Source organism: Apaloderma vittatum, unplaced genomic scaffold, assembly GCF_000703405.1.
Source record: "Apaloderma vittatum isolate BGI_N311 unplaced genomic scaffold, ASM70340v1 scaffold18830, whole genome shotgun sequence".
Taxonomy (NCBI): domain Eukaryota; kingdom Metazoa; phylum Chordata; class Aves; order Trogoniformes; family Trogonidae; genus Apaloderma; species Apaloderma vittatum.
In genome coordinates, this window is record NW_009693077.1 from 5,706 (window position 1) to 31,297 (window position 25,592).

The window sequence follows — 25,592 nt, forward strand, 5'->3', positions numbered from 1 at the left end:
GAGTTACTAAAATTTCACTTAAATAGATATAAATGAATGAGCCTGGCCGCACTTGCTTGGGTTCTGAGGTGAACTTGGGTGTTGCGAGCCCACTGGAGATAGGGACAGACCAAGCATTACCTTACGTATCTGTGACTGGCAGTAGAATTACCCATTAGAGGAAAGATCAGTGGATTCTTCTTGTTCCCTTCAAGAATGTGCCAATACAGTATTTCTTATCTGAGTCATTATCTCACCGTTGTTGAAGCTGGAAGGTGTAAGGTTTTTTTTCAAACCCGATTAGAGAGGGAGTGCCTTGTCTGCTCAAACACAGTGCACTTATTATCTGGAGCGCTCATTTCCTTTTCAAACGTGAACAGTTTTATGCAACCATTAAGCGAGGCAGGATATGACTAGGTTAGTTACTCATAGGGATTTGGATATAATAAATGAGAAAGCAAATCTGGTTTCGTCATCCCCACCCTTAATTCCTGGCAGCAGGAGAAAGTATTCATTTTTTTTCTCTCTAAAGGAACACTTTCAGCTACTCCGCAGCATTGTAGGCAGAACCAGATACAAGTTACTCTTAAGCCACAGTTTGGAGTTCTTTTTCCACGCACAGGCATAATGGAAACTTGTTGTGTTTGTTCCCAGAGATGAAAAGTCTATGAAGGAGCATGACTTACTGAGAGGAAAACAGATTAATATAATTCAATATATAGCATTTGTATATTTTCCTTACAATCTGTACATGTCAGAAGAAATAAGGAAGTTCCACATACCACAGCTTTGTCTGCTTCCCCTCAAAAAATTCACGTACCGAGTTTTCTTTTTTTTTTCAGACACTCTTGTTCAGAGATACAATGGAAATTAAATGACTTGCAACATAAGATTAGACCCAAGCTCGCTCTCTCTTGTCTCTCAAGTGCATATACAAGCATACAGCTTGGCTGTTATTCACTAATTTTGAAGGGTGGGTTTTGAAAGCAGAAGTAGCCTGTGTTACATCTTTGCCAAGTACCTGAACCTGGAAGTGATTAACTGCCATTTCTTAACCAGGAGAAGACCCAGAGCTGATTACCAGCCTAGCTCTACAGCTTTCTGTGGTCAGAGCTAAAAGGCAAGCATAGTAAAGATGTAGAGAAATTTGGTTTCAGAAGTAAAATTCTAAAAGAAGTTAAGAGGTTTAGCAGAATTTCAGAACTGATTCTTGGTTTTACTTCTTCTGCTCTTTGAGGCCCGGAGGAAGATGTACCTGAAATTCACATTAATTTACTCTCAGGACTTTGTTCCTTCTGTGATCCCAGGTGCCTCCCACTCCCAACAATGCCTGAGTAGAGCAGAATACCTAAATAACTCTAGGAGTATTATCCGCCACCCTGCAGAGCCGTTTCGTTACACACACTCTCTCTTGGTGACCTGAGAGGTCGTGCAGTACGGCGTTGTCTAGCCTGCTAAGGTGTATTACTTTCCCACTTGGTGGCTGATTACTTGTAATTACCCACTTTCTTTACCCACTGATGCATTTTGAAGATGAACACCTTCAGGAATGTGAGCTGCTCATCTAATTACATGTTTCCACCTGGACGGATGGGAATTCCATGTTTGTGAGCACTGTGCCGGTCTGACGCAATGCTGCCGTCTCGGTTCAAAGCAGGCAGCACAGGTGGATCAGCCTCTCACCTGCACATCGCCTTTGGGGCGTGAGAGCCTCACCTACTACAGAATCAAAGGGCTTGCACCAACTGGGACCCAACTTCAGCATTGGAAGCTGCTTGAGAGCTTATAAATCCTTCTGAGCAATGTTAAAAATACGCGTGTTCCTAGAGGAACTGTTTATTTTTGAGGGGTCATGGTATTATTTGCAACCCACTACATCTGTGGAGAAGGCACCGTCACCAAGCCAGGCAAAGGCTACCTGATAACCTGCCTATGAGATGGTCTTGCCTTAGGAAGCGATTCTCTTTCCAGAAAAACAACTTCTGTGGCTGACCTGCCAGCTAACTTCAGTCCGAGAACAAGTCTTTTCTTCCTCCTTTCTCTATGTGCACCTTTTCCCTAGACGCCTTCTCTAATATTTCAAGTAGAGAAGATGGCCACTCTATTTTATTTAGAAGGAAAAATAGGGAATAAGCTCTTCTGCTCTGAGAAAGATTGCTTAACTGCATTTAACTCTTGCTCTGAAAAAATGGACTTTGTTATGCTTTTAAGTTTGTTCAGCACAAGCATTCTTCTTAATATCTTATGTTTCGATTCGTTTTCTCATGAGCATTGTGATGGATACGTTCCCCGTTTCGGCACGAATTTTCTGACGCAGGTTGTACTAAGGAAGATGAAAGCTATGACCTCAAAACCTCCAAACCCGCACAACTAAGTTTACATAATCAGTGTCATGCCTGATTTTCTGAGCCCTTTACCTCATGGGAACTGAGACAACAGTGTGCAGAACTGTACAGCTCACACAACTTATCTGCATCAACATATTTTGGCTTTAGCTGACTCTCTGGGTTCTGAAAGTACCATAGAATACATATCACTATTTTTTATTGTAGGTGGAACCAACTCTTCAATAAAGCAATGCTTAGTCTCATGCAAAACGTGCTGCGGTGAAAGGAAATATTTCCTTTGGCTTCAGCTGGCTTCGAATCAGGTGGCATACATGGTATTAAAAATTAAGGGAAGAGCTTAAAATGAAAAAGAACCTACGTTAATAGTTTCTTCTTCAGAAAGTCCTGCTGGGCTAAAAAAAGAAGGAGACTAAAAAAACCACCCTTTGGTTTTCCTCTGCTGTACTAAAAATGGTATATTGTGTTTCGTGATGGAATAAATAGTACTCAAATGTGCAAAGAATTGAACCAGAGTTTGAATGGAATTCATATAAATTTTAAGACAGTTCCTTCAGGGGGGAAAAAAAAAAGCAAAAAAAAAAAAGTTGCTTACTCTGAAAGCTTCACATGAAAATATAAATGGACTCAAGTGATCTGTGAACCTTCAGGAGAGTTCAGGCTCCTGAGGTAACAAGACGAAAAGTAAATTGTTTTATTATTGCTTATTGGAAATCACAACAGCCAAAAAGATCATTAACGGCTCAGGACCAGAGAGCACGGAGGGTTTAAAAATAGAAGTGTGTCTGTGCCTTGACTTGAGACTTATTCACCCTTAAGCTATTTAAGACTGCAAAATATTTGTAAGACAGTATCTTAGAAACACAATGGCATGGAAATCCAGAAGATTCAGACTCTCACTGTCAACACAATAGGGTGGGTACGATTTCCTCCTCAGATGCACCAACTGAAGTTGTGTCTTTGCCACAGACTGTGGGCAGTAAAAAAGCAAACAGCATGCCTGAGCCACGGTTCAGAAATGGTCTATGCAGCCACTCCCACCTTTAATCTTTCCTGCTATTGTCTGCGTTTGCTCTTGGACTAAGTAAACCATAATGATTTTTCTGTTTAATACATCGATACACTGGGTTTGTCTTTGTTCTTCTTCTTTGATCAAAGCAGAGATGGGAAATGGGGTTTTGTACTAGAGTTCTGTGGCAGAGGCATGCCAAGAACAGTTTGAATGCACGTCGTGGAGATATTGTGAAATCAATAGAGAATTCAGTGGTATTTGTATGAATACAGATATTGCTATCGTTCGTCAAACCTGGCCCGTACAGTAGCTGTGAGTCACATCGAGGTAATTTCAGTTATTGCTTGGTTACTTCCAGATCTGTGTTCCTCTGTATCAATCTTTGCCTGCCCCCCTCTTCCAGTGAATCCTTATCAGCATAACCCTGGCTCAGGTTTGCTATTGGTAAAACCAAAACTTGTTTCTACTTGCATTGCAAATACGAGAAAAAACTTCCGTGACAAGTACCACAACCAGAGTGCAAATCTTTCTCTGGAAAGCATCACCTTATATCTGATGAGCTCCTATCTACCACTTTGTCTTTAAGAACTGATGAAAACCAAACCAGTTACCAACTAGGCAGCTCTTTACCTTCTTCTGGTTTTCATATCCATTATCTTGGAATTGAATTCCTACTTTCTGACTAAATTTCATTAGTTAGAGCATCAGTATTTTCTGGCTAGAAAGGGAGAACTTCTATGAAGCTCATACTTTGCCCTCTCACAGACGAGGTGAATTAGAGAAGAAGAAAAAAAAAATGGAAGTGGCAAGTCAGGTTCTGAGCCCAGCTTTGCTTCTACAGGTCCCACAAGGCAATAAAAACGTGACATAGACCGTGAGGCCATTCTGCTTCCTCAGCTATTACCCTTGGGAGCTGCATTCAGCAAGACACAGTCGAAGGGATCTCTGAGTTTCATTCCTTTAGTTTTATCATTCCATTTTTCTCTTAACAATGAATACAGCTTCAATTTAAATTACCAAACAAAACAGCATTCTTTGTCATGATGAGCCCATTTCAAATGCCTTATTGGAAGCTCTTAAACATTACGTTCTGCTAAATGCCTGAGACTAAAAACGTGGAAATTAAAGCTCCCAAAGTAAGATCAGTGTCTGTAGTGCAGTCGTCTTCGTCTGTGCTAGAAGCCAAACCTCCTGTTGTGCTCTTAGGTGGGATTCACTTAACAGTGGGTGTCTAAAGCAGCTTAAACACAAGATTTACCTTCGACACTGTCGGAAGATGTCACTAAGTGAAGCAGTCAATACCTGCAAGCAAATCTCAGTTCTGGCCTCTGCTGTCTGAGTACACAGGGTGCACCGGGAAGGCCATCGCCCATCAAGTTTTAGGCAAACTATAACACAAATTACTCTATTTCTCCAATATAACACTGCTCATAGTTGCACACTCAAGAGCACAAGGAGGATTGGGAATAGAACCTGTCCCACAGGAGAAACTCTTGCATATTTAAGTTTATTTCAAATAAGTGTTCAAAGAAAAAAAAAGTAAGAGCTAAAACAGATTTAGTATATATTTGCTTTTCTTAAAAAAATGATTCCATGAAAGAGTTTTATAGTTATCTAAGTAGTAATACAGTTTTTATATACAAAATTCCATTTCAAACAATTTACTGTACAAAAGAAAGTGTAAGCAACTGTTACTATTCCATGATTTCAGCAAATAACGAAAAATTCTGCTAAGTATGTGTTCAGGATATAGTTCTACCATTTACAGGAATGTCAGTATTAGGCTGGGAATACTCAGATAAGTATTTACAGATGAAATCCCCTTAGAGGAAGTTCCCCTAAGATTTCTCTTCAGAATAGGTAGTTCATGTTTGGCCGCCTTCTTGATCTTTTGGGTTACCAAGGAATGAGAGGAAGAACACTTTTTCAATAAGATGTACGGACAGAATTCTGCGTGACTTATTCCCACTTACAGTCCTATTGCAGTCAGTGGGTCTGATCTGGTAAACACTTACTACCAGGAGTAATGCTTCTTGTGTGAATAAATCAGGCAGGATTTGGCCCTAGAGTAGCAACCTATGATAAGGTACAAATTTTAAAAATAGTGACATTCCTGCAAGTCAAAATACAACAGAAACAAGAGTTAACAAAATATAAGCCCTTTATTAATAAAAATCTTTGGTTGGATCAGTATTTTAAATAAGCTCCAAGAATATTTGGTTGATACCATTTTCTTCCACATAATTTCTTTTCTGGTACCTTCTTTGGACAGACTACAGAAAAATATCAAGTTTATCACATACTTTAAAACAAATAAATATATCAAAAGCTAAATATGGCATTTTTTTAAAGTTCTAGCATTAATCTTTAAATTAGTTTGGCAAAGAAAAAAGAAAAGGAAAAAAGAAATAACTAATTTCTCTTGAAAACAGTCTTTAGACGTTCGGTTTTGTAACAAACCATACAGTAGTTAGACTTTAAAGAAATCTTTCATTTTTATTTTATTTTTCAGTTTTCTATTTGTAATGCAAGTGCCACGGACAAGACAAAGCAATAGGAGAAACGAGGTTAATTGCACCAATATTACTTGGAAGTGCAGTTTATCGTCCGACAAAGCAAAACTAAAACGTACTACGCTTAAAAAGAGTCGTACTGATGGGGTTTAGCTAAGCATCCTAAGTAAGGATTTTAGACTTACATGTTAAGGAAGCTCCTTGTACAAAAGATAGAGTATTTTAAGACAAAAGAAAAGTCCTGTAATTAACTGAAGGTCTGGTCCTGTAGCCCCAGTGCAGGCAAAACTTCCACTGAAGACAGTTAAGTGGGACATGGTTTGGATTTACTCCTCCAGCACAACCTCTGGGAAATGCTGTTCGACAGCAGAAAGTCTGCGGCTGTGAAAGAGGGGTGCAGACTCCTTTCTCCTGCAGAGTATGGGCTACAGAGGAAAAAAACCTGGCTGAGAAAGGGATGTGCTAAAATATTGGGTAAAAAGGGAATTTCCTCAGCAACAACAGGTCTGGGTACTAGGCAGGGCAGGGCAAGCCACTGTAGCTCTAACGTGTGCTCCTTAATTCAGGGCATTTAACGAAACGCCCTGTGATCATCGACCTGCTGGGAGGAGGATCTCCAAAACCGTGCTGCTGCTGCCTGGCCATGAGCAAGGAGACTGCGGGGAGCACTGAGGTACTTTCATCCACACCAGTCATTCATGGGTGAAAAAAACAAACAAACCAAAGAAACCCCAAACCCCCTTTTCCAGATGCACTTTTCTGATGTTTCTGAAGAGAGCAGTGCCCCAGTGAAGGTCTCGGGCACAAAGCACAAGTGCCCCACGTAACCTGTGTGACTCTAAAGCTCAGCAGGAGCTCAGCTTGTTTCAGACCCGCAGGTTCAAAACGCAAACATCTGCCTGCAGAGCTGAAGCCTCTCTGGGAAAGCAGGTCAGTCTCGTGGGCGTTAGAGGTGGCTTCTCTCCTGCCGAAAGGAATACTAGGGCACACTCTAAAGCTGACTTTGCATATACTTTGTCGAGTTACCCCACGGACCTGCAAGCCTGGGGACCCAAAAGTATTTTAAATTAGTAGTATTATTATTACCTAAAATTTACCTGTGTTTAATTCATTTATTGATAGGCTAAGGTCAAATTCTCAGAGAATATCCCTATCAAGACATACTAAGTCCCTGCATTTATAAATGCACACCAACATCAATAGTGTTATCTAACGATGAAATACAAAATTCCCTGCATTACTGCTTGTGCAAAAGAAAGAACGTTATCAAGAACTAGAACATGGTCCTCCATATTTGCAAGAAGAACATTTCTCACAAAGATGGGAGCAAAACGGCAGCACATCCTTCAACATGCACCAGGTCGTCCATGAAATCGAGTCCTGCCTTTTACATGATGGCTTGTCCATCAGTGGAATGCCCCAACACGCCCAACTCCTTCCTCTTCTATACGTCGAGAGGATACGAATGGCAGGAGGACAGGCTCCCACTGTGGCTCCTGGACAGTCTAGGGCTGTGGTTGTTACAGTTTTCACCTTTCTTGTTGTCCTTGTCTTTCCAGGTTTCTAGCATTTGTAGCTTCCCTTGCTCTTCTCTCATGAAGACCTCCACCATGAGAACTTTCTCTTTATGAATCTGCTGACTAATGTCCTTGGGAATGTCCGGGATAATCCAGTCGACAAAGTCACTCATAAACATGACCAAATTCTGAAAATGCAATTGTGAGAAAATGTCAGCGAGGTCAACTGAAAGGATGACTGTAGGGGAAGGGACCATTTTTGCTGTACTTGGGAAGGAAGGATGAAGAAAGGACAATATTTGAGTTAGGCTCAAGAGCATGTCACAAGCCTGATGCTGAGCCAAATTTACCTCAACTTCTTGTTCATGCTAGAAGTAGGATTCATGTACAAATACCATCACAGCCACGTAAAAATTTAAAAGAAATGCTGCCACTCGTAAATGGCAAAAGCAAACAGCAACAATGGAAGCTGGTAACATAGATTCCATTAAAAACCTTAATTCAGTGAAAGGGAGGTCTTTCATAAAAATATACATATTTCATTTTAAAAAAACAAGTTCTGAACCAAGATGTTGAGATTAGGCAGACTTGAACCACTTGCATCACAATAACAGCATCTCTGTGGTGACTGAATAACGTCATTTAGTGAAAAATTACAAGATACTTGCGTTCTTGTTCAGATGCAAGTTTAACTGAGAAACTTTGGAAATTTCATTTCTTGGCTGGGTCTAGAAATTGATTTTGCATGAAATCTATGCTGCTTCATTGAATTTGCTGATATCCTACTGGAGAAATTGGTGGGACTTAATTACTACCAGCCTCGTGCTCTGCTGTTCACTAAGGGCATTAAGCTGCTTGTGCATCAAACCAGTCCCAGGAACCCCTCGGGATGAATTTTTCCACTGAGGATATATCTGGACCTGGGTGGGTGCATGGAAAAGGGTGAATGAGAATGGGCAAATTTCTTCACTTTTCCATGAAAGAGCTGAGAAAGAAGATATTTTCGGTGGCCTAATAACGTATTTCCAAAAGCAGCTTGCCCTCATGTAGTTGAATATAGTAATTCTTGTTCTTTCCCATATAAAAAGCGCCTGCAGTATAACCTACCTGGAAAACTATCACAAAGGCTAATCTTGCTGCTAGGACAGCCCAGAAATCCTTGGAAATGTCATACTTGTTTTCGGACCAAGGGGGTTCTCGATAATCTTTGTATCTGCAAAACAAGACTTGGTAAATCAGTGATGTCATTGAGAAATTTTAGCACCAGGAGGAATTAATACCAATCAGTCGAACCATAAATCAAACTGTCTAAAAGCAAGTTCACCGTCACAGCATGCTGGATTAACATCTCAGAAACAAGACTGAAAGCCTGCCACAGCTCTCAGGTTTTACTCAAAATTAAAGATCTTCGATCTTAATCCGCTCTGATTAGTACAAGTAATATCAATTCTGCATAAAGGAGGAGTAAACTACAGCTCAGATAATTCATTTTCTTTTAAGATTGGTTAAAACCCCACCCCCCTATATTTTTCAGACTAATTTTAAAGACAAAATTACTGATCTCAGATCCAAAGTGTGTGTTATACTACGTGGTGTTTTCCTCGTTAGTGATTAGCAAAAGATTGCAGCTAAATTTTGCCATATAGGGAGAAGGTGGGAATTTCGCCTCATCTCTGGCTTACAGAAAATCTACTAGCTAATCAGCAATAACTTGTTAGATGTAGAACCAAGAAGAACTCATCAAATTTAAAACCACAGCATGCTGCCCATATTTTGAAAAGAATTAGGGCTCTATATTTTCAAATGATTGAAAAATCTCTGGAATATGGAAGAAATGGTGGGACGGGAAGAACAAAGAGGCTGGGAGCAGAAAGCAAAACTTCCGTGCTCTAAGTTCTGTGCTAAAAAACATTTGCTAATCTCTTTTCTCCTGTGCCCAGAGATCACCAGGAGGAAACTAGGAGAAAGTAAAAGCAAGCAAACCTAACACATGTGCAATTTCGGCTGGTTTTTTTCTTTCATCTCACATTGATTTTTCTGTTTAGCAGTTGTTTCAGCAGATTAACTTGCACTATTCAAATTTATAAAGAACATAAATTAAAAAAAATAATACAATTATAAAGGTGGGACTTTTTTCCTGGTCAGCTTGTGTAATTTTTTTAGTGTGTGTATAGCAAACTAATCAAACTTTTTTGTCCCCCCTGGAATGTTGCTTTCTTCCTTGTTCTCCTCTTCCCCTTCTCACCGCCCCTTGTCCCCCTTAGAGTTTTGCTGGTCAAAGTACTTTCACTGTTATATTTGGCTTTGGTCCCCGATTCTAAGCATTAAAACATTTATTTTGAAGATGGTGCATATCTAAGTAAGCCTAGGCAAAGCAAGCAGTTCAGCACTGACCTAGATTGCTTCATAAACTGAAATATGCAACAATAATTTTCCTTTATAAATGGAAAGAACATGCAGAAATTGTTACAGTTGTTCAGATTTCCTGTAAGATGACACTTTAACTAGGTCTTTTGGTTCCAGTGCAGATAAGGATGCTATTACCCTCATCGGGAATTGCTACAGAAACCAGACCAAAAAAAAAAAGAGGGGTACTGTGAAGTCATGGTCATTTTATCAATAGCAGGTGATACAACAGCATGACATCAAAAGAATATCATTCTGTTCCCTTAAAGCACCATTGTGCTGTTTATCACTATTTATCTCCTTTCCTGAAAGAGGGAGTACATAGTAATAAAAAAATCTTTGCATGCACAAACACTGAATTTAACAGCGTTTAATCTCCATTTCCTAAAATAAGCAGTGCTTCATATTCAGGTTTTGTGGTTGCTTGATTTGTAAGCCAAGGCGTTCAAGGCAATGGATCTATCGGATATAAAAGGCTACCAAGGTGCTAAAAAAGGCATCGGAAATACAACACCCCAGGAATGGAGATATTTGCCCCACTTTTAGGCGGCTGTGAAAATACTTAAAATTAGTTATCATCCAAAGGAGTACCTGCATATCTGAACCTCGTAGCCAAGATCCATGGGGTCATTTGGAGCTGTTCCTGCTTGAAAATCGCTGACATTAAAAGAGGATAGTGTATGGTTCACGAAGCCATGCATGGTGCCATTCTCACTGTACATATACAGGTACACGAGGCGTGGAATGAAGTCGGATGTGAATGAGATCACAAATGCCTAAGCCATAAGAGTAAAGAGTGAGCGCAATATCCAGGCAGCGGTTTAAATTAATAATATCCTTGAGAACGCCTTGCCCAGCTCGGGGACTGCTTTGGAAAATAAGGCTGGGGACACCGCAGCCCGTGGGGCCCTAAAAATGGAGTATTCGCTTCCACAACGAGGTGGTATTTGCTGCTTCCTCTCCCACGTTGCAGAATGTTAGGTGGGGTAGTTCAACGGAGATTCCTAGCAGGGCAACAACTTGAACTCCCCAGAGAGTGAAGCAGCCGTAACCCCCAGCACCAGAGGAAAACCGAGCGGGGCTGCTTCCCCGCGCCCCAGGCATGGCTCGTCCCTCACGCCTCCTCTAACTGATGGATTTCCAAGTACTTTTTTTCTCCTGCAAACGCTGATTTGACTCCGTAAATTCCCATTGCGTTGCAAAAGGCCATTAATTGCACGTGTTCTTTAACTCCCATCAAGATAAAAAGCTGGGCAGACCGAGCCAAGTTTTCCTTTTTATGGCCCCAAAACACTGCGTTTTATTTGGTTATTTAAAAAGGTTTTCTAAAAATGTCATGCACAAAATGCAAGACAGCCAATTCGGCTGAGTTTTTCATAACTTTAGCCCTTCTCATTTATCATTATTATGAAACATTCTCACTGGCATAAATCTCATGTACATGTGGAACAAACACAGTACAAAATGTTTTACTTATTTTATGATAAAGAGGGGTAGTACACAGATCAAAGAGGGAAAAGTAACACTGGACGAAGAGAGACTACACGGAAGAAAAAGAGAGAAAAATAGAGACGTTATTTCCAGAGGAAAAGGGGAGAAAGGGTGAAGACAAATCATGGCAGCATTCCAAATAACCAAAAGAATAGTTTGGCCACAGCACAACAGATACTCGTGGGCAAAACAAAGGGACTTCCGGTCTGGATAATGGTGAAAAAATCGCAGAGGGTCCATGGACACGTGGCCAGAAGCCCCGCACAGCCCCTGTTTTGCTGCACTGCAAACGTTTTCAGCTTGTCATTCAGGTTTGTGGGGTTTTTTCGTCTCCCCTTAGGCAGGGTGTAACGAAGATGATCATTGGAGACATCTTTTCATATAGTTTTAGATAAGTACAGAAATGAATATATTAAGGCTAAAATTTCCTAAAGGCTGGGATGTTTGAATAAATAAAAATATTTTCATGATTTTCAGAACTATCTGAGTGACAAGCAATGCAGGCTGAGCGCCAGATTTTCAATAGCCCTCTGATGAGCTCAACTAATTCACTCCTGGTTGACTACCAGACCCTAAGTAAGTTCTAGAGCTGAAATTAAATACATCACCTTAGTGATAGTATTTCAAAAGAGCAAAAGTAAGCGGCTGTAGTCTTATTTGTTTAAAGGGCAGAACTGTTTTATGAAAACCTTCTGGAAAAAAAGCTGCAGCAAATACTATTTTATGTCATTGCTACTACTATCACAACTTTAAAATAAACACTGCATCCGATTCTCCTAATATTTCAGAAAATTTCTAAATCATATACTTTCACTTGATGTTAAGGGATTTATGCTGAAATAAAACTAATGGAGCAGAAAGGAAAAGCCAGCCTACTGAATTAAAATTTTATTCATGCCAAATTACTTACATTTATTATGACAGCAAGCTTTCCAATACCTCTGAGGATATTATACCAGATTCCTAAGGAAGGAGACAAACATGTAAATGCTGTTCCAGTCATTAAAATTAGAGAAATTACATTTTCAGTTACCAGTGTTAGGAGTACTTCTGACTGTGCCAGATTTTAAATAAAAAGTGAACAAATTATGCACGATTAATTTAATGACCTTTAAACAGAGGGAACCCAAGTCTGTCTTCCACAGCTATTTTTAGGCACCTTTTTTTTTTTTTTTTTTTTTTTTTGAGGTTTTAAGCTAAAAGCTTCTTTCAGGAAAAGGAAGGCAAGCGTGAGACAGAAAAATGCTGGCATAGGCAGAAAAGAAAAAGATAATGAAATTTTATTCAAACTTCTGAAATGCTTGAAGAGAATAAGAAGGCTACAGAGAAGGAGCTGGGACCTCCACTCACGTGGTGCACAACGTACTGGTCCACCAGCTTTAAGGACTGAATCTATTTCTGTTCTCTCCCTTCCCCATCCCCAGGTCCCATTCCTCTTGGAAGGGCTTCTCTAAAGCCTACATGAAGTGCCGGTTTAGCGTCCGTGGCCGTGCACCCTCGTGCCCGGCCTCTCCAACAGTCTCCTGGCCATTACCGACAGCTTGGAAATGTCTCCTTAGATGAAAGTACTCAAACTGCAAGAGTCAGTTTTGATGGAAAAACCCAGGGCTGCTACCAGATCTGTGGTTACAGCCCTGACGAGCGACTCTCCTATTCTGGGTGTGGGGAGGGAGGGAGGAAGAGGAGGCTTTACACTGGGCAGCAGCCCTGGGAGCCTCCTCCAACCCAGCCGAATCCTTTGCCTGATAACTGACTGATATTCATACAGCTGTGGTCTTCTGGCCCAGCAAACACGAGCCAGCGTGGACAGAGTACCAAAGTGAACTTCAGGAGAAGATATTACAGTATTGGTGAGAGCTTTGCTTGCTGCCGGTGGTTACCCACTGCCCTTAGCAGGTGGGAACTTCTCCCGTTCCTGATTCTGCCGATGCCTGCCCTCAAAACTTGTCTGGTTTGCCTGTGGCCATCTCACAAGCTCTGACTTTGGGAAGTCTCTGAAATAAGTGGGGGTCTTTCACTCACAAGAGCGAGACTGAATTGTAATAAATTGCAATTAAACACCCTCTCAAATGAAAAAAAAAACAACAACAAAAAAACCAACCCAAAATCCAAAACACAACCAAAACCCAACATCCCCTGACACCTCCACCAGAAACCTCAGTCCCCAGCATCAAATGAACCAGCCACAAAGCACCCCAAAACGAGTATCATGGTAAAAGCAACAGCATGGCCAAACCTAACGTGTTCTTCAGCTCTAGAATGATCTTAGGGCTCAGGGACGAGCCCACAGAAAAGTTCTTCTTGCACAATATCAGAATGAACACCCAGTTTGGTAACACATCATAAACTTCTCCGCTCTTGCTGACTGGCTCTGCAATACGAGGGATTATTCACAGAGCGCAGTTCCAGCCAGATTCACTGCAGCTCTCAATCTTCACCCTTCCAACATTTATGCTGAGTAGGGACAAAGGGATACATTTACCCACAGGCTTTTGAGTGTCCTCTCATTCCCAATTTCCAGGCCAGTCCAGAGTCATTAAATGCAGAAATTTTTGCTTCTGCAAGAAAACTCATTGCCAGGAAGAAATGTTGATGTGCAGAACCATGCAAGACATTTTGCTATTGTATTGATCACTTTGATTTGAAAAGTGATATTGTTTACTTAATAAAATATTCATCTGAATTTAAAGCTCCGGTCTCTCTATTTTAAAAGTAAAGCCTCAATAAGTTATGACAGTTCACAGTTAAGCCACAGTCTAATGCTCTGAATTTTCCTATAAATACCTTCCTGTTAATGAAACAAACTCAGCACAGTAACATCCTGCCATCAATCCAGGAAAAACCAAACAGGGATAACGATATCAAGAGCAACGTGCACTTACCTATATCTTTTGCTCTGACTGCTACTGGTCTCCTCAGCTCAGTAACAAATTTTTTTGCATCTAGGCGGATTTCAATGATGTTGTTTAACAAAGCAAACAAAGGCGCCAGCGGGAAGGATGCAACGAACAGAGTTACAAACCCAAACTGAATAACTGTAAAAGAAAAAAAAACCCCAACATTTCAACAGCTGTTTTTATCGAAGGCATGCATCATCCCATCTGTGCCATTCCCTCAAATTTTAATAGAAGGACACCTGGTGGGAGACTAAACTGCATTTTCGGTGTCGGGCATAGTTTGTTGCTGTTCCATTCAGGCACTGGAGGGCCAGCAGCCCCTCTTGCAAAAGGCAAGACAAAGTAACCAGAGGGATGAGGAAGCTCCTAAAACAATTTTGCTCTCACTAATCCCACTGGAAACTTTCTCTTCTCAAGCCTATAAACTCCAGGGCTTTGAAAAGGACATGATGGATTCTCCACTTTTACTGGGAATAGCTTGCTTCCTATAACCTGCTTTTGTTTGCTGGGGACATGACGTAGATTTTGTTTGATGAGGACTCCACACAGATTTCATCTCCATCCTGGTACTGCTGGAGCCCCATCTTCCTCTGTTACTTCCAAATGCTCATCTCGCTAACTGCGTCTTTTCTTATTTTATGGTCAGCATGACCTCGCAGTTTGTACCATTAAATTTCAATCTGTTTCCATTACTCTCAAGATCAAGGTCATCAGATATTCTAATTCACCTCTGCATTTACTGGGCATGCCAAATTTTGCTATTAGTGTACTTCATTATCCTTTGCCACTATTTTTGCCTAGACATTCCCTAGAATACTAAATAAAGTTGCTCTTTTATGACAGATCCTTCAGGAATGAAGCACTGTAGCAAACAGCAGTATGTTGAACAGTTCTCAGCCTTTCTGAGACTGAAGGTGAGAAACGTAGAGCCACAGCAATGTAGGGCTTATATCAATTCTGTATCACTCAACATTACTTGCAAAGAAAACTTTATATGTCACCCGTACAACCTGGTCAACAGGAACAAATGCGTCTCAAAAGATTTAGTTCAGATTTCAGAAAACAGAAACAATCTGGTAGGAGAATATGCAGTGGCAACTGTCAGATCTGAATTGAGTAACTTATTTCCAATGCAGGATGCAACTGATAATAAAATATGCCTCACGATCTCAGGGTTGTGCCATATAATCGCATTTGAAACCTGTCAGTAACATGTCCCATGGCTCAAAAGAAAATATCTGAAATACAGTGCTAAAGTAAGGGCTCATGAACAGCAGAGAGCACAATTCATCCTTGAAGCAGCCTGTGCTTGGCTGAAACACGCTACAGTCCAAGACTACACACTTTAATAGTTAAATGATGCCTCATACCCACTGCCCAAGCAACCTGAGGTTCAAAAAAGCCTCATATCCCCATCCCAATTAACAACAATTTTGGTTTAAAATGGGTTCCTTCCACCTCACTCACTCATTTCCATATATTCAGGGGTAAGCCCAGCGAAAGGCTCCAGGTTATAGTCCACTTCGTAACGCTGTTTTTTTTTCATGTGCTCTTCATGGTCCAAAGAACGCCGACGCTTTAATTTCATGTAGCGTATAAATTTCTTCATTTTTCTAGGGGAAACAGAAACGATTCAGTTAGCATCCATTCTGGTCACATTTCTCAGTTATTTTACATTAACAGTCATAATAAGCTCCATATCTATTTTCATAAAAGCTGTGCAAGAGCCATGACATGATAAAAATATCTGGGACCAGCATATACTGAAATCTGGTTAAAATTGAATTGCGTATTCAGTATTTCACCTCCTGCTGACCAGGAGGAAAGCAATAGGTTGCCCGACACTTTTCAAAGACACCTGCATTGCTGGATGCAGTTGCGGGTATTTGCAATAAGGCAGACCCAAAAAACAACAATAACAACAACAAAACCCAGCAAAAAAAAAACCCAAAAGTTGCTACTCACGGGATGCCAATCTCGAATAAATTGTTCTGAATCAGCTGCTTGCCCAACATGATAATACTGAGCTGGATACACAACTCCATTAGGCAGCCACCTGGAGCACACTGGGGTGGAGAGAGGAAACATCAGTCAGAAGAGTGGCTGCATCCCCACGGCAGGGGCGGGCGACGCTCCCACCCGACACAATCTCAGACAGGCTGAAAACGCAGTTACCTCTTCCATTCGGAAAGAATGGAAAATGTAGACGTAGTCTCCTGGGCGTCCAACAAACCTAGGGCACATTGGTTAGGATTAGAAACTTCGGACGTATTTTAGGGTTTTTATATTCAATTCCTAAAAGTCATTTATAGGTCAAATTCTGAGTGGGACCACCTGAAAATGTGAATAATTCTCTCTGCGTTTAAGAGTAAGTCCCGTTTACTGTGTAAAGAACTCAGTAAAACTTTAGATTTTGTGTTCTGCTGTGCTACAGGCAGAAAACCTCTAAGGTAAAATCTTTGTTTCTGTTGCATTAGCCAGAATGTGCCAGGCAGAGCATTTCTTTTAGCTTTGTGCTTTCACACTGGCTGCAATGAGAGATACTTGCTGTGACAAAAAGCTAAGAGTGGTAGATAGACAAGTTAATGTCTTGATGGGGGATTGCACCTGAACGTACAAAGTTATCCTAACAAAAGGGTTTTAAACAAATTTGAAAGGGCAGAGTACCACTCCCTGCTTTATCCCCTGAGGCTGCAGAGTTTTTGGGTCAACACTGAGGAGTTTTTTGACCAGAGTTACTTTCTTGTCTTAGTTCAGCTACAGGTGTCTCATAAGCAATGAGGTGAAACCCGGAGCAGCCTTTTGCATCACTCACCGGCCTTTGAAGAAAGCGACGTAGAAAATGGGTGTGTAGGCGTTGACAAATTGCAGCAGGAAAGCCTTAAAAATCAGCCGCTCTTCAAAATTCTTGTCAGTTTTTGGCACCTCTGGAACCAATGTGACATGGGTAAGAAATGTTAAGGAATTATCCTGCCTGAACATTTCAAGATCTTACAAATGTGGACCTTGGAAAAGATCAGCCACCTTTTACTCAGAGGTACATATGTATAACAATATATATATTAAAGAAATACAGCCTCACTGAGGTCAGTGGTTAATCTGCTGAGGATCCCACTGTTCAGGTGTGCTACACAGTAATTCCAGTTTCATTCCATATCTGGCTGACCTCCACGACAGTCATCTGAAAAGATTTCTGGACTTTTTGTCACTGATGCTTTTTGGAAACAATTCAAAAAAATTTTTTCTACGGTGGCTTGTTTTGCCCTCAACAATTTTGCATTTCTCAACGTGCCAGGTAAAAGCTGGCAGAAAAGAGTCACGCTTTGAGCCACTTGGAGGTTAATCATGAAAGCCACTCGTTTGGGTCCTCTCATTTAAAATCGCTCTAGTACCAGCTGGCAGTTTAAACCTACCGATCTGAGTTAACCACCTCGCGATGCAGCCGTAGACTTCATCCAGGATGATGATGACAACCAAATTGATAATGACCGCGGTGGCAGTGACGGTGACCCTAACGCTTGACCTGCCCGAGGGAGTTGAACTGATGGCCAGCGCCGCTGCCGTCGAGATCCTGTATATGATGACTCCAAACACTATAGCGAACGTCAGCCCGACCTGCGAGGAAGAAGAGCACAACCTCTCGTGAAAGATTTAACCACAAATACTTCACTTGGGGCTTAGCAATGACTTTAAAAAACGGGAGCTCTGGGCCACATCCCAAACTCACCCAGTTTCGCTTTGATGAATTGTGAGGAGAAAAAAAAAATATTCTTTTGCTGTCATTTGATCAGCAAGTGAAAAAATTGATACAATGACGAAGCATTTGCAAAAAGTTTTTCTTAAAGGCACCTAAATAAAAACTACTTGCTTGTATTAAAACTACTAGTAGGCTTCTTTCAGTCCCTAACAGAAACTGCATATACACATGGGGTTTCCTTTATTATAAAAGAAAGGCAGCATTGAAGCAGAGAGGAGTATTTCAGCTTAAGTCTGTGCACAAGCTTTCAAATATCTTGCTCGGGCTCGCTATGCTGTCATAATCCCAAACTGAAATTACATCTGGTTAAATCAACGCACTTCCTGGCAACGCATTAGCGCACAAAATCTTCCTCAGCTTTTTTGCTGCTTAAATAGAGGAATAATCTTAAAATATGATTCTTTGTAAGGTACTGATTATTTGGCCGAGAAGATTAGATTTACTGCATTTCCGTTCTCTGAAAACGAACACGGAAAAAATCCCAACCCCCGAGCAGGATTCCTATCCCCAAAAAACCCAGATGAACTGAGTTGCTCTGGTATGTTCTACCTTCGGAAAGGGTTTCTGCTGCTTTTATCAATCTGCCAATCCGTTCCATGTCTTGAATTATTATTATTTCCTTCAAAAATTGTTTAAAATGCTGATGCTTTATCAGCAAATGGAAAAAAGGCTGCTCTCATCATTATTTTACCTTTTCCTTAAGTGCTCTGTTTGCAATTCTTATGTTCTATGGTGTAGCCCTAAATTTGACTGATTTATTAAATATCTTTGCAGCCAGGATTACAACTGGCCACATTATTTCTTTCAGAAAAAGTTTGGTGTAGAAATGAGGGCATTCTCTGCCTCCTGACTGCTTTCTGAGAGGACTCACTGTCCTTTTAAAGTTCATCCCATCAATGATGGTAGCGACTTTTATTTCCATGCCCTCATTTTTTCCTCTGCCCTATTTCTTATTTCTTTACTGGAAAGAGACAATAAAGAGGAAATTCAAGCTTTTGAAATGATTTTTGATTTAAAACCAATTAAATGCTTGATTTTTTTTTTTTTCACTGGGGAAAAGCCACCGTAAACTACATCAATCGTATAAAGCCTGCTATGGTTCCACTAACATTTCCATCACTTCTCTTCTATGCATTGACTTGGTACCATAAATCTGACGTTTTGCCAGGTGATGCTTACCATGAAGATAATGCCAACAAAATTGGTTAAATAGGCTGGAAAACGATCCTTCCACGTCAGCTTCTCTTTATCTGTCTAAAATTTGGGGAGAAAAAAAAAGGGATATGCTTAATAAAGACAGCGCGTGTGATTTTGCACACGTGACAAAAGGAGAAGGGGGCGGGGAGGGCTAGCAAATCCACACCGAGTTAGCAGATGCAGAGACACAGTGTTTACAGTTACAATTCCACACGGGCAAATTGTTTACTCCGTATCTAGGTTCAAACTGGTCAAGCGCCTGCACTGCGAGTACAAATCACGCCGATTTTTCTGTATACTCTTTGAAGGAAATGTGCAAATAGGCTGTCATAAACCGTGAGTAAGATCTCTCTTATTGTTAAATGTTTTCTTTTGCTTTTCCCCAGAAAAATTCTCCTTCTTCCCCTCTCCCTGCCCAATTCAGAGCTGCAGCTTGGCAGCTGCACAACTGGCTCTGCTGAAATACAGATCAAGCTCGTTGGCGAGATGAACGCACGGTTGACAGGGGAGATCTTGTTTTGGTGAGTGGCAAAACTTGAAATCCCTTCAATACGAGCGATTTTTAACTACCTGACTCTCCATGTGGTATTTAACAGATCATGCCAAGAGGCATTAAGATGCACACGTATAATAACTCTTTATAGGACACCCTAAACCCAATCAATTCAGGCCACTGCCTGCATTTGGGTATGAAAATCTCCTTTAGAACGGCATTGCTCATCTAGAGTCTTTCATGTTTTGATGCCGGGAATTGTTTCTAAACACCAGAAAATAATAAAACAACAAAAAGAACATTATGGAAGATGGTGCACGTTATAAAGAACATAAAGATATGACTCAAATTCTACTTTTATGACATGCACGTTGTCTCAGGGAAGTGCAAGCAACTCTTTCAACACACGGCGCATGCTCCACTACAAAATGTAACGTCAGTCCAGGTTGGTAAATCTAAGATTAGCCATGCAGTGCCATTCCAGCGCATAGAAACAGTGTCCCCAAAAGCGCTGAAGAAACAAGGGGAGGAGGGGGAAGAAACCCAGAACTGAACGTGAATATTAAACAAGGGTTCAACAGCCAAAAACAAATTGATTTGTGTCTTCCATAATTACTCATAATTTGAGTTTCTTCATAAGTTTGAATAAAAAGAACCAATTTCACCCCAGACATGGCTGTCTTAACTCTTTGTCTCCATTTGTTTGCTGTCTCTTCTGGAAAATACCGATGCTTCTGATGGCAGTCAAAGGAAACAAAAAAAGGATCGGGCAACACAGCATTACAAAGCACTGCTAAATTAATCTATATATTCTCTACTGACTCAGCGTACATAGCAGCTTGGCCACAGGTGAACGCTCTATTAGTCTGCTTAAAACTTTGTGTTTCAGCTTTAGTTTAATAGAACATAATGACAACAAAACACAAACTCTTGCCCCAAATCCCGGGGTAGATCAAGTGATCCTGGCAAAGGATATTCCCCTTCTAATTTAGGGCTGTGCCCTTCATTTTCCTTTAGTTTTTCCTTTAAAAAAATATTTTTTTAATTGGACTTCTCTTGAAAAAAATGATTGATTTCTTGTTTAGCTTTAGATATGTTTTCTTGAAGAAAATTTCCAAGTTGCTTTACAAATGCTGAATTTGAACTTTAACACTCTAGATACCAATGAAAGATAATTACAGAGTCTTTCAGAAAAAAACCTCCTTTTCTCACGTTTCCCAAATTAGTAACATCCAAATTGAACATAGCCCAAAAAGTTATAAATAGTTGGGCTAAGAAAAAAAATAAAAAAATCCTCTCTTAATTGCTCAGCTCTCATACTCTGATATTCTGAGGCCACCATTCATTAATTGTCTGATTACCCCATGGCCTTCATCATTTAATATCTGAATTTCTAATATACCGAGAAGTACAGCACCTCGCAGGTTTTTCACGGAATATAATGAAGTCTGTATTCCAACATTCAGCATGTTAGAAGGTAGCAACCCAAATTCTTTCTCTACTGCAAGTGATTTTAAAGCAGTTCTTGTGCGCACAGTATTGCTCAACCTCTTACATCACCCTATAAATGCTTACACACCATCCCCAGCTTCGTAACATCCTTTAACAGGTGCTGGGGATGTAAAAAGCACATTTTCACGGCGATGTAAAAAGCACGTTAAAAGCAGAAGTGAGAATAAAATGGAAGGAAAGGGAAGCTATGTTTTTAAAAGGCTGAAAGCTCCTATGAAAGCTGCAGTTCGGCAAGGAAATTGGGGTTAGTACTCTTCATTAATGCTCTAGTAATATTTTTATTGACAAAGTCCAGCAAGAGAACCTCTCCTGAGAAGCTTTAGTGTGAGACTAGCACAGGCTAAGATGTTTTGTTCCAGTGTAATCAAGCAGAAGCTCAATTAGCTTCCCTAGGCCACACTCCTGTACCTAATTATTAAAGACATTTCTCAACTTAATCAGGTCTCGTGCACTGATGCACACCCTGTCCCCCGTGTATGCTGGGACTGAAGACATCTGGAGTTTAACCACAACGTGCAGTGACTCTTTTTGTTACCTATTTCTTAGTCTTGGGTCAGTGCTTGCTACAATGACCTTCTTTTTTCAAAGTCTTTTAGAAGTGAAACAAATGAATATTTTTACCATACCTCTTTATGTTTATGCTCTCTTCTCAGTGATTTTTCTAAAACTTTAGCTTCATATTCTGCTCTGGGATGATCCTGTGGAATAAGTCACATTTAATAAAATAATAAAAAAAAATTTATTTTCTATATCAGCTACATGTGATCTGTTTGCAGGTGGATTTCCTGATCATTTCTGAGTCTTCTAACTGCTAATTCACTCAGAACATCATTCACTTCAACTGACAGTCGACTGTAATTAAAAAAAAAAAAGTGAAATCCCGTATCATTCACAGCTCTACAGCAGCAACTGCAGAATGATCTGGACTCACTGTCAGAAACAGTGCAACATCCTGTAGACCAAATTTAATACATAGGAGTATATGGCATAACTTGGCTCATACCAATTGACGTTAAGCTTGGATATTAATTACTTATCATTTTGGTATAAATTAGACTTTGCATGTCATCAAACTGTAATTTCAGTTTCCTTCACGAGGGAAACAGTTATCTGCTGTCAGTATGCAAAATACTTGGCTTTGGGATCCCAGAAAATTGTCATTTGGGGTCTTGCCCTAATCACGTCTTGGACAAAACCCATGGATTACCCGTGTGCATGAAGGAGAGGGTGTAGGAAGCACTCAGAAGTAAGAGACAGCCAAAATTTCGAGAAATATTCATGGATTCACAGTAAGTATGCATTCACAAAAGATTCAGAATTCACAGTATTTATGCATCAGATGGGAAACAGAACGGAGTTGAAAAAAGTTTGGACAAGTGGAGAGGAGGAGGGTGTGAAGGCAAAAGAATCAGTGGGAGATCTAAAGAAAATCTAATACTTGAAAAACAAGAGGTGGAGATCAAAAGATGGCATTCATCAGTAGGCATGTAATAAAGAAGGTAGGAGGAATCGTAAAAAAAAAAAAAATGTTTTCCAAACCTTGACTGCCTCCTTCAGGAAACCAGAAAAAAAAAATCAAGAAAAAAAAAGAACAAAAATACAAAAATTTGATTACTTAATTGTTGCAGATCATATTGGATTTATATTTTTAAAATTACATGAAACAAACATAGGTACAGTGGACAGCAAGACACTACCAGAGAAAATCAGTCTACTCATGTTCTACACCATTTATTAACGTTACTCTAAGTACTGTATGACCTAGGTGTTCGTAGAAACACCACAGGATGAGACTCTTGGAGTTTTAATATTTCCTTTGAAACTCTGATTCTGCAACATGACACTAGTTTAAGTTTTACCCAAATGAGAAATAGGAAGGGCTTAAATTCCTTGCTGAACCCACAACTGTAACGTCTAGCACTGACTACACCAAACAAAGAATAAAATATACTTTATTAATAGCTGCTGTTTTAGCTGTGCGAGAGCTCTGAACTCAGACATGAAGGGGATAGACGTTGGAAAGATACAGTTAATCCTTTCTACTTTCATGTGTGCTAATGACGAGTTACCAAAAATAAAAGAGCGGTGCAGTCTCCAGGAAATAAATCCCTTTATTCTCTCGCAGTAAAATAGGTATGATCTAGCAAAGCGCACGGCATAGGGGCTGCTGGCATAGCAGCGCCTAAATATATTACGTAGGAGATAAACATATGAAGAGGAGATAATTCAAGCAGAAAAAAATTCGGGGGGCGAGGGGAACAATAATTGTGCCAGGCTCGTCAAGCTGTTAAACCCAGGTTTTTGTTTCACGTGAGCAAGATTTGCTGCGTATCTATTTAGAACATCAAGTGATGTGGCAAGGGCGGTCCTACTTCTTTTAGTAATGACAACTTTCAAAAAAAGATAAAAAATAAAAAAGCTGGGGCTGCCCTATGGTGTAGGAAGGCATTTTCCTCTTTTCGTAAAGCAACAAAATTAAAAATAAAGAAGTGGGATACAGCTTCTCAGCTGGCTGAGGATTTTCTCTCCTTTCCTTCTAAAACTTCATGCAAATTTGGCCCTTTTGCCCTTCACACTGTTTTGTATATTTTGTATAAACCTAGCTAGAAATACTATTTTTTTTTTTTTTAGCAAATAAAAAACCCCTCAAACCCCACACTTCCACACCATGTCCCTCCCAATGTCCCAAGCCCACAGGTCTGGCATTATTTTCTTAAACATTTTCCAACTCAGGGCTTGATCCTGCATCGTTAAAGTTAATGGGAATTTTACAGTGCTTTTTTTTTTTTTTTACAGCGCTGTAACTTTATCAACTTCAGTACATTCATTTCTGATTTACAGCGGCGTGAGATGAATGAGGTCCTTACTTGTCAGCACCCTGACATCAGCCCAGCAGTACGGTATGAGCTGTATATTCTGTGCCTACGCTGCTAGGCGTGACCCAACTACACGCTTTTTAAAAAAAAAAATAAAAAAATCAATTTTGTGGCTATACAATTATATTTCTATGGCAACAAGACATACTAGTCATACCCTTACTATAAAAACCTCAAATAGTTCATGTACAGAGATTTTCCTTTCTCCTAAGTGATGTAACTGCCCCAGGAGCAGTTCCCCATGAGGCAACGTCTACAAGCTCGGGGCACGGAGCCATTGGTTACGCCACAGTGGAAGTCAAAGAGTCAGAACTGAAGGGACAAACCTCCTCCTCTTCAAACCCAGTCAGGTCCCACCTGTAGTTGAGACGCATCTGTTTTCTCTTCCAGTGTTCCATAAAGGTGGCAGCTGAAACAACAGTTTAAAAATCATTTTGATGTTTCACCCCCTCAAAAAAATACCGTATCAGCCTCTGAGATTTGTCTTGGGAGGGACGCTGGCGACACTCCACATCCCTGCCTTACATCTGCAGCGTCTCGCCTACAGGAGGTCTCAGCAGGTGCAATTTCATATCATATATCATATCATAGAATCATGAAGGTTGGAAAAGACCTCATCAAGTCCAGCTGTCAACGCTACCATGACTTCTAAACCATGTCCCAAAGTGCCACGTCTGCATGTTTTCTTGAACACCTCCAGGGATGGTGACTCCACCGCTTCCCTTGGCAGCCTATTATCATATCATATCATATCATATCATACATCATATCATACATCATATCATACCATACCATATCATATCATACCTTGTATCAATATCAGGCTGGGTTAACTTATTTTTTGTTACTCTTTTATTCAACAGTAATATTTATCTGGGAAACAGTGATGGGCTAGGAGCCAACCTTTTTATCCAGGTAAGCTAAAAGACAGGGGCCTGTGTTACATCTCCAGCTCCAGGCAGAAAGATGCACACAATTTTCAAAGGGGTCTAAGAAAGTAATAAATATTTGTATGCGTGATTAAGGGTATCGTTTGCCTTCCTGCAGACAATTCCGTCCATAAGTCCCAACAAACCTGTGTTTTATCTACACAAAACATGAACGATTTCAGTAGCCTTGTACTGATGGGATAGTTACTCCCTCAAAGATATCACAATAAATCATTTTTATTTTTTTATAATTACATCAATCTAGTGATCCTAATAGTACGGTGAGCTCTAATCATCACAGTCCACACAGTCACAGCCACGTGAAAGCTGCAGGTGAGCAGGCTGTTAAAGAGGAAACCTTTAAGGGTTTTTATCACAAAAAACACTGCCTTTTTCTTTTTGATGGAGAAGACTTACAGAAAAGAAAGCTCGTTAAAGCAGCTCTTGAGTGGCAAGGAACAATCCCAGTCTATATCAGTCTGTCCGCCTCTGAGACCGAGCAAGTTCTCAGAGAACATATTTAGATGCTGGGAATACACCAGTGCTGTATAATAAAGAAGTGATTATGAAAGAGGCAAGTCTACCAAGAAACCGTGTTTCCCAGGGGAGCTTCCTGCAGTGAGTATAAACAGATGTGCTCAGAGATCATAGAATCATAGAATCACAGA

The 25,592-nt window shown here is 40.4% G+C and overlaps 1 protein-coding gene across 1 annotated transcript; it reads right to left on the bottom strand.

Moving 5' to 3' along the window:
- Positions 1-7,035: 7,035 nt before the first annotated feature.
- On the bottom strand, positions 7,036-24,404 carry ANO1 (anoctamin 1, calcium activated chloride channel; the record flags this gene model as incomplete). Its single annotated transcript, XM_009877822.1, has 15 exons — positions 7,036-7,554; positions 8,474-8,579; positions 10,364-10,548; positions 12,174-12,226; positions 14,146-14,298; positions 15,628-15,773; positions 16,126-16,226; positions 16,336-16,393; positions 16,976-17,087; positions 17,574-17,775; positions 19,097-19,171; positions 20,264-20,341; positions 21,746-21,817; positions 22,659-22,670; positions 24,322-24,404. Coding segments are annotated over 15 exons (1,697 nt in total), but the record flags the coding sequence as incomplete, so codon positions are not given.
- Between the last annotated feature and the right edge of the window lie 1,188 nt (positions 24,405-25,592).